The sequence below is a fragment of the Apodemus sylvaticus genome, chromosome 2, assembly GCF_947179515.1.
Source record: "Apodemus sylvaticus chromosome 2, mApoSyl1.1, whole genome shotgun sequence".
Lineage (NCBI taxonomy): Eukaryota > Metazoa > Chordata > Mammalia > Rodentia > Muridae > Apodemus > Apodemus sylvaticus.
Window position 1 is genome coordinate 35,625,372 of NC_067473.1, and position 13,954 is coordinate 35,639,325.

Genomic DNA, 13,954 nt, shown 5'->3' on the forward strand with positions numbered 1-13,954 from the left:
AGCCAAAGTAATATATATATATATATATATATATATATATATATATATATATATATATATATATATTATATCTATAATGTATATCCATATACATTAAAGAAAGGTGCTGAGAAGAGATGAAATTAGTTTGGATCAGCCAGTTGGGAAGAACTCTGTGAGTTGGAAGCCAGCCAGGGCTAGCTACCCAGACAAACCTAGTCTCAGAAAACAAACAAAAAATTACTTTGTATTGTGTTACTCTTAACAACATCAGCCCACAGAATTTGCATTGTGATCTGCTACAGACTCATTTAAGTTTTCTAATAGCTCTTTAAGGAACTACTTCTTTAGAGGCACAGAGTCACTGAGTTTAAAGGACTGCTCATGCGACTCTTCAGAAACTGATATCGAGCGGGTCTGACTACAACATTTTTTCATTGTTTGGACACTAAGAGTGGATTGATAGAATCTCAAATCAAAATGGCCTGGTAGTTGTGGCACCTGAGGAGCTCACTCGAGCAGTCAACCCTTGATAAAATTACCTCCTTCAACTGATTTCTAACCTTGACTTTGCAGCTCTTTATCTCCTATGTAGTTAATACATGGTGTTTGGTATGTTCAAAGAAGGAAAAGTAGGAAAGTGAAAGGAGGTAAATGTCTTCTTAGGGATGGCTAACAGGAGTGTTCTTTGCTAAAAGGTACTACTGGTGCATCAGTGAGATTTTTAGCTGACAAAAAATTGTTACCATTTAGAGGATAGGAATTAATGAAACAAACTCCAACATTTACTTTCTTTAAATGTTTAAATGGTTTTGTTTCAACAAATCCTGGTTTGATATATTTATTCTTTTTTTTTTTTGTTTATTGAGGTGGAGTCATTTACACACATTTCTCTTTATGAGGGATGAAATAGTTCAGAGTTACATGTATATGCTACCTTAAAAAGAGTGTATGGTATTAAGCCTAACCAGGGTTCCAGATCTTGATTATATACTAATTATTGTTGAAGGAATGTTATATTTGGCTAATGTTTGAACCCTAAAAGCACTCAAAAATTCCTACTGTTTGTTGCCTCTTATCATACAGTCCCAGTTGTTTACTGCCCTGGCTCCTGGCAAATGTATGTGAGCTAAGATTTCAGGTCACAAATTTATTTCTGTAGCTTTTTCATGTTGTTGGGAAAAAGAGCTAGTGGAAAGTAATTTTATTTAAAATAATAGGCAATGGCAGGCGAGTCTCTTTTTCCATTTTGACTCAGGTGTGTTGGTGATCATAGCTGAGATATTGACATATGCTAGATCAGCACTATTTCCTCCTCATAGTTGGTTGAGGGCAATAAATATGCCCTAAGTTAGGGCACAATTAAAATTATAATAATGACCTCCAGAAGAACCATATGTGGAAATGTTGGTGGAATCATATACAAATGACTGATTTTTGTAGGTCTAAACCAGCCCAATATTGGAAATTAAATGGTTTAGCTTAAATAAAATATTTTATTTGATTTGTGCCTAAGGTTAGAAATAATTAATTTTTTATCTGAATTGAATGCTTTTGAAAATGTGAGCAGTTAGCAGTCTTATTAACAATATAAACTTGTGGTGCCCTGGCCTTTTATTCTTTCTTTGCTACATAAAGCAAAGTGGGTTAACTAGATCTTGATGGGTTATTTAGCTAGTGTAGCCATTTTGCCTAGGAGTAATCTAACTGGAAGGGTCAGGTTGAGGTGTTTGTAGTTCCTTACGGTGGTGCTTTTCGCTTAACCTGATCAAATTATAGTCATTAGCATTTCACACAATACTTTCCCAAATGTTATGGTGAAATCACAAATAAGTCATTGGATTGCAATTATTAAATGATGGGTAATCAAGGGGTGGCTGATTCTGTGTATAGTTCCAGTCAGGAGAAAGGATTATTTTAGACCAGATACCTCTATCAGTTCCATTGAGGAATGAGAGGAGGTGTGTGAACGAAGAATATTTAGAGAAAAACAGTTTTGTGAGGGAAGCATAAAACATTAAAGGGTATGGAAACATGGAAATATTATTTCTATCTGGGATAGGACAGAGTAAAAGGAATAGTAAAAGAAAAATACTAGAAAACAGTGAGGAGATGTTTTTCTAGATGTAGGTTTCTCAGAATGCATTGGTACCATTGGTATTTTGTGCTGGATAATTCTGTTGTGGAGGTTTGTCCTATGCAGTATAGTATAGTGCTTAGAGCATCTTTGTCTTGTACTTGATGCCTATAGTGTTGTAGTGTATTCCCTACCTGTTGGACCTGCTATATGGTCGCCAGTGTTTTTAGGAACTAGAGCATGCATGTCTTTAGGGGAATGGCTTGTCCATATTAGGGAAACTCTTAATTTAAATTTACGCAGAAAATGCAAGATGGCACATCTGTAACTAGAGTCAGTAGAGAGTGAATTGGGTTGAGTGATGGGCTTCAGAATCAGTTAAAGGTGACTCCAGGATAACTCAGGACTAACCAGAAGACTAGTGATGTGTTATTTACTATGCTTATTTATGGTGCTAATTCTTGCTGCACTGTACCTATGAGAAGAATAAGGCTTATGGAATTGTTGGACAGAGATTATATTTCATAGTTGTAAATCTCTAAATTGTACTGATTGTATTTGTTTTTTATTGTGAAGAAAAATTGAGCTTTGTTTAATGATACTGATAACTGCTGATTATTGCATTCATATTATTTGAATATTGCCAAGGGATTTTTGGAACCATATTGTTAATTCAGTAACTAAAAAAACAAACAAAAAAATTCCTTAACAGTTGAAATGAATGCTGCTTTGAGAGATCCTGACATATTTTGTGCTTTGAACGTTTTTTTTTAAATTTGTATCTAAATTAGGAATAGTAGTTTAATTTTAAAGTTATTTTTATATGTAATAAAAGTTCATTGTAGATGTGGGATTAATTAGCTCTGTCCTTATGCATAAGGTAGATTTTTGGAACATCTGGATAATTGACACCATTCATTCTCCTTCCTTCTTTGCTTTCCTTCCTTCTCTTCTTTCCTCCACATGGAATGATAAGTTTGGAAGGCAGCATGGGCTAGTTCTTGACATCGTGGAAATAGACATGGTTTTTCTTTTGTAGCTTTTAAAAATATAGCCAGTGGTCGTCCTTGTTTTCTCATTGTGGTTATTATTCATCTGTGGTTATGAATAAATATCTCGAATGAGTACGTAGAATATGGTAGAATATACACCAAAAAATGACTAATTATGAAAAAGTTATATTTCCGAGACCCCGGTCCTGTTGTTAGATTAGATGTCTAAGATGTTACATTTTCTGACTAAAAAGTTGGGCTAGTATTTGAATTTGGAGAACAATGTCATGTTCTTGTAATCATGCATTGACAAATACAAAGGTAAAATAGTTAAATCTTAACATTGCACTGTGCTAAGACATGGTTATAAATCAAAAGCAAATCAAAGAATATTAGTTTACTTCTATATTTGAAAATAACTGCATTAGTATTGACATCGAAAATAAAATCACAAAATCCATATTTGTGAAGTTTACCAGGTGTTACAATGTTGGAATCTCATCAGGAACCCATACTCTGTACTAGTGACAATAAACTTTAGTTTATTGACTAATAAATTATTATGTTAAAATATCTTCTAGATGAATGATCTAGAAGAATAGGACCTCTACTTCTTGTCTACTTTTTAGCTTTCTTGATTTCAGTGTTGCTTGTGTTGTAATGCTCTTTAGTTACTGTGCACAAGGGATCTTTTCTTGCCTTTGAAGTATTTACTGGAATCTGCTTATTTCTCAGAAGACCATTATTTAAAAATTTGTAGAAATTATTGCTGATTTTAGCTAGGACTGATTTTTCTTTGTAGGTTAGGTTTAATAATTTATAGAACTCTTGAGCTGAAAAAAAAAAAAAACACTCGCTTTGAAATGATACTGAGTCCTTACTCTTTAAATCCCCAAATCTACAAGAATTTCTTAACTTTGACAGAGACTTGTTTTATAGCAAAACCTGTTGAAATCCAACTTAATTTGTGTTATATCTCATACTCTATAAATACTTATACTTAATATTGTTGAACTATTATATTTAATTACAGAATAGCACTTTAGGCATAAATGTGCTATTATGCATATTACAAATTATTTTCATAAAATGTGATCATTTCCAAATTTAAGCACACATACCTGACTCCAGAGGTCTGAAACATAAGGAATTGATTGACTTGGATAGTAGTGCATTTTTGCCCTGTGTAAGATTGTTTAGAATAAGGGTGGTTTTGTTTTTCCTCATATTCTATTCAAAAAGCTGATAGTCTTGAGATTGATAGTAATTTCATTGAGTCATTCAAAATCGTTTGTTTTCATTTCTTACATGAGCTGACTAACACACAGGATAGTTTGATTATTAGCCTTGTATATGGGGCTTCTGAGGTGATTTAAATATACGAATTAACTTTTGAACCTTCAATTCCCAGTTAATTTTACAGGTCAAAGAAAGTTAAATTCATAGAAATTAAAATTGTAAGGAAACAATAATACTTTATGCTATTTGAGTGTTTCTATTTTCTTGATAATAGATGCAGACAATTTGTTTTTCTATAGGTTTTACAGTTGGTATACAAATCCTTATCTCTCTCTTTTTCCACTTCAAATATTGCTCCTGTACAAATACTTCAAATTTTTATTTGTTGGCTTGTGTGCAGGCAAGATTAGAATAGAGAATAGAGCTGGGTTGATGTGGAATCTGCTTCCCTAGGTGGGAATGGAAACAACTTGCTAATTAAAGGCTTGCATGAGGCACTGAATAACCATAGTCCATTTATTCAGTAGCAGGTAGCTGATCATTTTAGGACAGATTCATTTCTTTGTCAGCATTTTCCCTTCAAGGTCATCTAGTAGGTGGAACTTATGAAAATTTACACGACAAACGATATAAGCAGTATTCTGTTAATCAGGAAGACTGAAATTTTCTTTCATCTTCCATTTTTTATGTGCCATTGGTATTGTCTATTTTTGCATTTGTACGGATCTAACATTTGCTACAAGTTGATTGTCATATATCTATGTTTGTTTTGATAGATAAAAATTTAATAGACAGTTTTACAGGACTAACATTTTTCTTGCTTGAAATGTGATTCATTAGTATAAGTATGCATATTGCATGAAAGAAGGATGTAAAGGAAGAATAATCAAATTATATTATTAAGTTACAGTCAAGTGTGCATTAAAACATACTTTTAGAAAATAAATAATTATCTCTAGATCATTATACTGCAGTTAGCTATTTGATATAAATCAGTGGTGCTATGTTTAAGGTATATTCTAACTTACATTTCATTTCTCATCTTCATTAGTTCATATTGGATTACGTCACATATCAACTTTGTTGACTTATTTTTTGACGAGGTTGGGAATGTCTACCATCCTTTGCCTTAGATTTGTTTATATTGTTTTGCAAGTTATCCACAAGTTTTGGTGGTTTCATTTGTGTCAGTGTTGTGTGTGTGTGTGTATGTATATACATATGTGTGGTTTTTTTTTCTCATATTTTCAACAGATTCTGAAGGGAGTGGTAATGGAAGTGAAGACCCTTCAAAGGACAGTGGAGAAGGTTCCTGTAGTGATTCTGAGGAAAACATTTTAGAAGAAGAACTGAATGAAGATATTCAAGTAAAAGAAGAACAGCTTAAAAATTCTACAGAGGAAATAATGTCATCAGACAAACAGTTAATTAAAATGGAAAAGAAGGAAGAAGAAGAAAATGGAGAAAGACCTAGAAAGAAAAAGGAGAAAGAGAAGGAGAAAGAAAAGGAAAGAGAGAAGGACAAAGAAAAAACATCAGTATCTGATAGTGCAGCTGCTTCTGCTGCTGGCACCATACCAGCCACAAGCCCTCCTGCTGTTACCTCCCCTTCTGTCCCTACCAACGCCACCACCACTGAGGAACAAGTCAGTGAGCCCAAGAAATGGAATCTTCGTCGAAACCGGCCCCTCTTGGACTTTGTGTCCATGGAAGAACTGAATGATATGGACGACTATGACAGTGAGGATGATAATGACTGGAGACCCACTGTAGTAAAGAGAAAGGGGAGGTCGGCATCTCAGAAGGAGGGCAGTGATGGAGACAATGAGGATGATGAAGATGAGGGAAGTGGGAGTGAGGAAGATGAGAATGATGAGGGCAATGATGAAGACCATAGCAGCCCTGCTAGCGAAGCATGTGGCAAGAAGAAGAAGAGTAAAGTTCTTAGCAGAAACAGTGCTGATGATGAGGAACTGACCAATGATAGCCTGACCCTATCTCAAAGCAAGAGTAATGAGGTAGAGCAACCCAATTTTTATGATATCTGTCTGTCTGGGGAAAGGGAATTTTCTAAATCAGTACTTATTTTATTAAGTGGCTTCCTTGAATTTTTATTTAGTTGTAGGAGTGAATTAACACCCTGAATTTAACATTTATTATTTGGTCAACAAACTTTTAATTATCCACAATTTGTCAAAATTCTTCAGGATCTGTAGTCTCCATTCCCAGGAAAAGTATGTAGAGAGACATTTTTATATCTGTAGACTTGGGAAATGATAGTTTTCTATTCCCATTTCTATTTTCTTTCTGTTCATAGATGCCAATTGGCAATGAGTGGATTAGGAAAGTAGAAGCTCTTTCTTGAAACATAGTTTTGTCTATAGTTACATAAAAATAAGGCTTTTCCTTACATTAGAAGAAGGTAACATATAGCTCTTTTATTTTCTTTCTCAGACTTTCAGAGAGTTGTTTTAAAGGTTAGTCAGTTATCAGCTGTAGCAATCATCAGTATAGTCACCAATCTTTGGTTTATGTGTGTGATAGTAAAATGTACTTTCCCCCCCTAACACATCCACAATGAACAAATTCTCTGCAAAGAAGTAAAAATAAAAGCAAACGTTTTACCCCCTAGAACAAACATTTCTATCCTGAAGCAACAGTAATGACTCAGTCCTGCCATTGAAGTTCTACTGCAAGTTAGGGTTACCCATTGGTCCAGAGGTGCAACGTTCAAGACTTCCGTTAAACATATCTGTGTCTCTGTCTGTGTGCCTATGTGTTCTCCTTCTAAAAGAAAGACTGAGTTGATGTCTTACATGTAGATGTATGTTACATCACATGTAGAACTGTACTAATTATGTCATTTCTGTTAATGTGTTTATGTCAACAAAATTTACTTCACCATTTTTTTTTGTTTTTCATATCATTGAAGTGCCTTAAACTAGTAGATTTTCTTTATGCTTTATTTATTTTTTCATAATTTTTCTGCTTACAGATTTTCAGAGTAGTAACTGTCTATTTTAATTAGGCTTAATATAAAATTTGTGGACTTGTTTCTCTTAAATAATATATAGCAAAGTCTCAGGGATTCCAAGTCAGCAGAGATGACTTAAAAGCTTATATTTGCCTTATAAACATTGATTAATTTTTAGGTTGCCCTTATTCCCATGAAGAATGTTACCTGCTTTCATTGCCAGCTTCATTCTTATCTTTAGGTAAAGGAAAACTCATTTGAGGAGATAGTATGCTACTATTTAAGGTTGGAGCATGAGCTGTTCCATATTACTAATGCTGTCTTGGCATGTTTATGGATATTTGTTAATATTTAGATTGGACATTTGTTCATTTTTATAGCACTTAGCATATATCTATTGACTGAGCTTACTTTTGGCAGAATATCTAATGTTTCATGTTCACATTACTATTCACAGAAGTAATTTAATAATAGAGAACCTCTGGAGAAGATTCATGTTAATATGTAGGGACACTTGTAAATGTGTAGAAATGTATTTGTTACTTTTTAATAACCTCTACTTGATAACATTGCTAAATAGACTAAGTTTTATAATACATTTCACGATCACATATATGGATTAGTGTTTTTTTCCTCGTTCTAGTGAAAAAAATGAAATATTCTGGTAAATAATAGGACCTATATTTAAGTGTCTTGAGGATCTTCTGGCGTGAGGTCCCAAAGTATTTCTTAGAAAAGTACCCACATAAAATGACTTGTTGAAAGCTCATTTCTCTAGAACAACCTGCTTGGAGATTGGTTGCAGTTTTATCTTCACATCTATTTGAAGTTCTCAATAATTTTCATGATTTTAATTATATTTAAATTATATACTAAACTAAATATAAAATTTTACCTAAGAAAGTAATCAGTTTAGATTATTACATATGTTTAGAGTTTTCTATTTATATGTTCTTTTATTTATAACAAAGTTGTTTAAAGTTTATTATTGTTGCCTTATGGATAATGGTTTTGTCAGTCTTTCTAGTTACCTATTTTGGTTATTAATAATAACTACATATTCATTATAGTTAACAAATTTATTTCTAAAGTTTTATATTTCTCGATTTTGCCTGTAAGTGCTGAGATTCCACTTCATAGTAGAAACAGCCAAAAGTGTGGCTTTAGAAATATACATAAGAATATCATAGTTATTAGCTGATAGCCTTTTCTTAGTTGTAATATCAAGTATATTTTCAGATAAATTATGTGAGTTGTCATCTGTAGGTAAATGGTTCTCTTAAACCTTAGCAATTTTGAATTTCTTAGGTGAATTTACTGTTTTTGATCAGGTTCCAACATACCTAGGCACATAGAGGAGTGCTTCTAAAACACTTTGGTTTTAGGATCCTGTTATTAAAAAGTTATTGAAGACTTATAGTATTTAGGTAGATTATATCTATTGACATTTACAATTTCAGCTTAATCTTAGAAATTCTAAAAAGCAAAAACAAAACCACACAAAAGATACAGAAACAGGCAAGTTAGCATAGTGAGAATAGTCTTTACTGAGCACTTTCTGTAGAGAGTTTCCTGAAGCAAGCCTTTGCTTCTCTTGAGGGGATGGAGCACTTGATGTGTTACATTTTCTGCAGACTGGTGACTGTTGGCTTTTGCCTTTGCAGTTTTTAAATTAGTACAGGCTGATAACAGCCCTGCAGTATGGCTGTGGTTTTTTTTTTTTTTTTTTTTGTTCAGTCCTTTAGTTTGAAACTTCTTTGTCCACCCATTTATCTCTGACTTAACTTTTTCAAAGATGCGTACTGTAACATTTTCAGAAAATGGTTCTCATTTTTAAGACATTGAACTTAAGAGTTGTAGTTGAAAATTTATGAATGGAAGAAATTCTTTCAGAATTGACAGTCTTGTTTTGTTAAGGAGGAATTATTTCTTTCTCTGAGGATCTGTAGAACAGTTTGGATCTTGGGTTACTGTTTTGATAAGTACAACCTTATATTTTTGGCTTAGTATAAGAATTTGTCATATAAGGTTCTTTTATGCTTAATGATAATGTCACCTGATGTTTGCAATTAATATGCAAAGATTTTGGTAAAATTTATCAATATTTTAAGTAGGGAAATACTAACTCTTTCTCTTGAAAAACCATCTGTGTTTCCATAGAGCAAGTGTGTTCAGGTAATTCAAGCACAGGATCAAATAAATACAAAACACAGTTCTTGTTAGCATACTGCTGAAGATGTGTATGTGTTTGGGATATCTGACTTACTAGTTAGTTATCTCTTTGCACATTTTTAAGAAAAAAATTGCTGTAAGACCTATTCAAAATAGATTTGGAATATTGTACAAACATTTAAGAGTCTTAAGAACTAAACTTTCAAATAAAACATTTATTAAGTATTATTGATCACACTTTTGGTTATACTATTTTTTTCTTTTAAAGAGTGGTTCCATGTAAAGTATAGTGGAGTTGTCTCTATTAAATTTAAATGTAACAGGTTCAGTTTAGTTCTTTTATATATATTTTATAAACATCTTGGCAAATGAACACTAAATATGTTTTAGAGTGCAGAGAAGACTCTAGGCTATGTTCCATTTCTAGGCAACTATCTTCATTTTTACATTGGCATGCAGAGCCTTAGGATTTGACCAAGCATCTTCATGCATTCTACCTAGTTCTCAGTTGCTGCCCTGTGCTCTGTATGGCCCCCTCCTCCTGTAGATGTGCCATTTTCTTCTCCATTTAGTCCCCTTTGCTTAGCTTTTACATATAAACATATTTCCCCATGTATTCTCACCTTCCGTAAGTTCTTTTCATTAAGATTACCTTTAAATTTCAAGGAGAAAAATGAAATAATCATTGAATTATTACCGTATTGCCTCCCTTTTTACTATTTTCAAGATGTTTCTTTTGTTATTTCTAACTCACTTGTCTAATTTCTATTTTTATGTAAATCTTCATTAATTTTTTTGTTAAAGGTTTTAGCCTAGTTTCCTTTGTTAGAAGACACAAACTTTCAGAAATACGATAACAAATTCATAGGAAACCAGGCTTATTTTGATTATAAATGTGCTTAAATCACACTTACACAGTAATACATATTTGCTCTCTATTAACAGACACTAGATCATGTTTTCAGAACTTTGGTTTAGATTTTCCCATTGAGCCATTGTGACCTGCCGTGAGGGGAGCACTGCAGGGCTGTTGCTCCCTGCTCCTGGGCATTCCAGTTGGAACAAGCTTCTTACTGGATCAGAGGGCGCTAACCAGAAGTCACTGCAAAGTTTTCTCATTCCCAGCACTAGAGCACAGTACATGTAGAGAGAATTCACATAGGTAGTTTAGTCATTGTTCTTCTGAATAAAATCAGAAAACAGAGAAAATTCCTTTTTCTCTTCTTTGCCGAGGGGAAAAGCTATGGCACATGCAGAGAAGTGACAGACCTCTGGTTTAGTTTCTACCTCAAGGAATTCACTGTTTTCTCATTGACAGGTTTACTCATGGAATTCTCTTATTTTCTGTATTAAGCCATATTCTAAGGCTTAGATGTAATTCTATCATACAAATGTTGACAGTCCATTAACACAGGTAGCCTCTTAATTATCAGACTCTGCTTCACTAGGTTATTTCCTAGTTGATGCTATTCAACAAAACAAAAAACAAAACCAACTTAGAAATGCTGGCCTATGAAAAACGTTTGGAGTTACCTCGGGGATGATGAGTTATCAGTGCTCATTTGGGCTTGTCACTCATCCTACCTCTGGCTTCCTGCTTAAGTGTCAGTCTGTCTTTCTGTTTTGACCCATGTACAGGAAGTATCAAGGAAAGGAGAGGGGCATGGATAGTGCAGCACTGAGGACCTTTATTACTTCCTGGATTCTTACAATGACCTTCTGTTCCACTTTAATTCTGTCATTCTCATTTTACAAATGGCAACACTGTATGTTCGACAGCTGTGAAGGAAAACTTTGAAGGAGCCACAGGATGTTTGTTAGCTACCAAGATAATGTAAACACCGGAGTTTCATATAAAATAGTCTCACTTTGCTTGCCCTGATTTATTTTACAGCTATAATTTTAGATGTTATTCATAAAATAGCGAAAGAAATATTGTGACCCTTAAGAATTGTCAGTGGGTATTGTGACATATGCCTGTAATCAGAGCTAGTGAGAAGTAGAGACAGCAGGGTTAGAAGTTCGAGGTCAACCTTGGGTACATAAGAAGTTCAAGAAAATATTGGGATATGTGAGATTTTGTCTCAGAAAGCTCAATATTTAAACATATCATTTACAATTTTTATTGAAGTTATGTTTTTTGAGGTGGAGCCTTGCTATTTTATCCAGACTCCCTGGCTCAAGTTATCCTTCTGCCTAATCCTCTCCTGTGGCTAGAGCTGTATGAGTGTGTCACTGTGCCACAGTGAAGTGGGTTCTTATTAAAGTTTATGTCCATAAATGAAAAAGGTTTAAAGTACCACGATAGACTTTCTTTTCTTGAAATTTTATCCTTTTATACTCCTCTGATACTAAGGCTTTTATCTTTTATATTGATAGTATCTATCTTTGTTACCAGTTTGCACTAGATATTTCTTGTGATAATGTAAGGAGTACATTTTCTTTCTTTTCTATCAACTACTTAAGTTTGGTTTTTTTTGTTTGTTTTTTTGTTTGGTTGAGCTTTTTTGTTGTTTTTTGTTTTTTTCAGATTATGTGTTCAGGCTCTGAGTAGTTGCATAGCTTTGGACCTTTTACACTTTGCGATTTAGAGTCTCTCAGACATCAGATGCATACTTGCTTACATGTTATCTTTATCTTATTTCATCCTATTTTGTATTTGTGTGTCTTGTCTTTCCTAGATAACAACTTTTCTGAAATTTAGGAACCACATCTTAGACTTTTAAAGTCTGTATATAGGGTTGGTAATTACTTAAGGATTAAGTGTTCCTTTTTCCCTAGTTTAAGGGCCAAAGTCAGATATTAAGCAGATAGAGCTTTTTGCATGCCTGTGCCTTCTCCTTTTGCAGAGGGGAGAACCCATTCCACCTGTGGAGAAATGGCAGAGTAAAGGGTCCTGGGACAGGGGTGTAGCATGCACTGAAGCTACTAATAGAATGCCACTTACATTAGATGTACAAGAAAATAGTTTTAAACAAAATGAAAATTGTGAGTATTAAGTTACTCTTAAATTAAAGTGTGATTTTTCTGATTTATTTTAATATTAGGACTCGCTGATTCTTGAGAAGAGTCAAAACTGGAGTTCTCAGAAAATGGACCACATTCTGATTTGCTGTGTTTGTCTTGGAGATAATAGTGAAGATGCAGATGAAATAATTCAGTGTGACAATTGTGGCATTACAGTTCATGAAGGTAATTTTGCTGTTTTTTTTTTTTCTGTTGGAAATGGATAGTTGACATCTTATTCAAAGAAAGTTTAAACTGTTTTCCATTTGTACTCATTTAAAGTTTTACTACACTATTATATGATATTATTATTTAATTGAAAATCATGTCTATTGAATTCTTGAAATTTGTTTATTTTGTGTATACGTGGTATGTGTGTTTGTGTGTACGCATGTGTGCAGATATGCCCTCGCCTGCATGTTTGCTTGTTCATGCATGTGTAAAAGACAAGAGGATGCTGGATATCTTCTCAACCCCTTTCCACCTTTGGTTTTGAGACATTTGCTTATTTCACTGAACTGTTTGGCCATCGAATCCCAAGGACTCTCTTTGTCCATCAGTGGTGGCATTACAGACATACACCACCTAAGCCCAGATTTTTGTATGAGTACAAATACTTGACCCACAGAATCCTCTCCCCCATCCCAATCTTAATGTGTGTGTGTGTGTGTGTGTGTGGTGTGTGTGTGTGTGTGTGTGTGTGTCTGCATGTGTCTGCGTGTGTGTCTATGTCTGAGTATTTGAATCAGGAGCCTGTGTACTCTAGATTTGCTCTGAGTTTGCTGTGTAGTAGAGAGGGTGACCTAGGACTGAATTGATGGACTTGTGATTTCATACTCTGCCTGATAGACATGGTTATAATCTAAGCCATGGATGCTGTAAAGTCATACCATTCAAGGACTGATTTCCCTGGGAGGTTTGCTGGGGAGGGAGTGAACAGAGATTGCCCCTGGGCAAGGGTGGGGATAGAGTTCCTGAATTCCAGGCCTCCTTGTGGCTGCTAGTTCCTATGTCTGCTGCTGCTCAGTCCCTGAGGGCAGGCAGTGGGATGGCCTGGTTACCTATAGGCATTGCTTGTCAGATATGTTTTAGTATTTATACATTTACTTATTAAAATGTTTTATGAAAAGAACAGTATTTCTTTAGAGGTAAGTGCTAACTTTTTTCTTCATGTTATTAGTTATTCTTAGTTTTTCTTCTCTTTTGGAAATGTTTCTATGTTGTCAGATTGACTGCAGCTATCCTCTTAGCCTCTAGAGTAGATGGGATTATAGGAATGTGTACTGTACCTTGCTATATAATTTAAAATTAGAAAAGGAAAATCCAGTTAGCCAATAGAAGGTACTATTCAATATTTAAAACTTTCATTTAAATCCTTTCAAACTTACACATGTATATGTGTGTGTGTGTATATATATATATATATGTTAGTTATGTAGTTGTAGTCGGCCTTTTTTTTTATAGGTTATTTTAATTCTTCCTGGTATTCCCTCTATCCCATCCTCCCTTCTTCCT

General features: G+C 34.0%; 1 protein-coding gene across 4 annotated transcripts in view; it reads left to right on the plus strand.

The window, feature by feature from the left end:
• Phf14 (PHD finger protein 14) overlaps positions 1 to 13,954 on the plus strand; it is a 174,648-nt gene that overhangs the window by 32,783 nt on the left and 127,911 nt on the right. For 3 of the 4 annotated variants that reach the window (XR_007976556.1, XM_052173245.1, XM_052173244.1), the window contains exons 3-4: positions 5,542 to 6,305; positions 12,481 to 12,625. Coding sequence is in view for 3 of the 4 variants with exons in the window: in XM_052173245.1 (XP_052029205.1) it covers positions 5,542 to 6,305; positions 12,481 to 12,625 (909 nt within the window). In the remaining variant the exon portion in view is untranslated. The remainder of the gene's footprint in view (positions 1 to 5,541; positions 6,306 to 12,480; positions 12,626 to 13,954) is intronic. The other variant, XM_052173247.1, reaches the window with a different exon arrangement.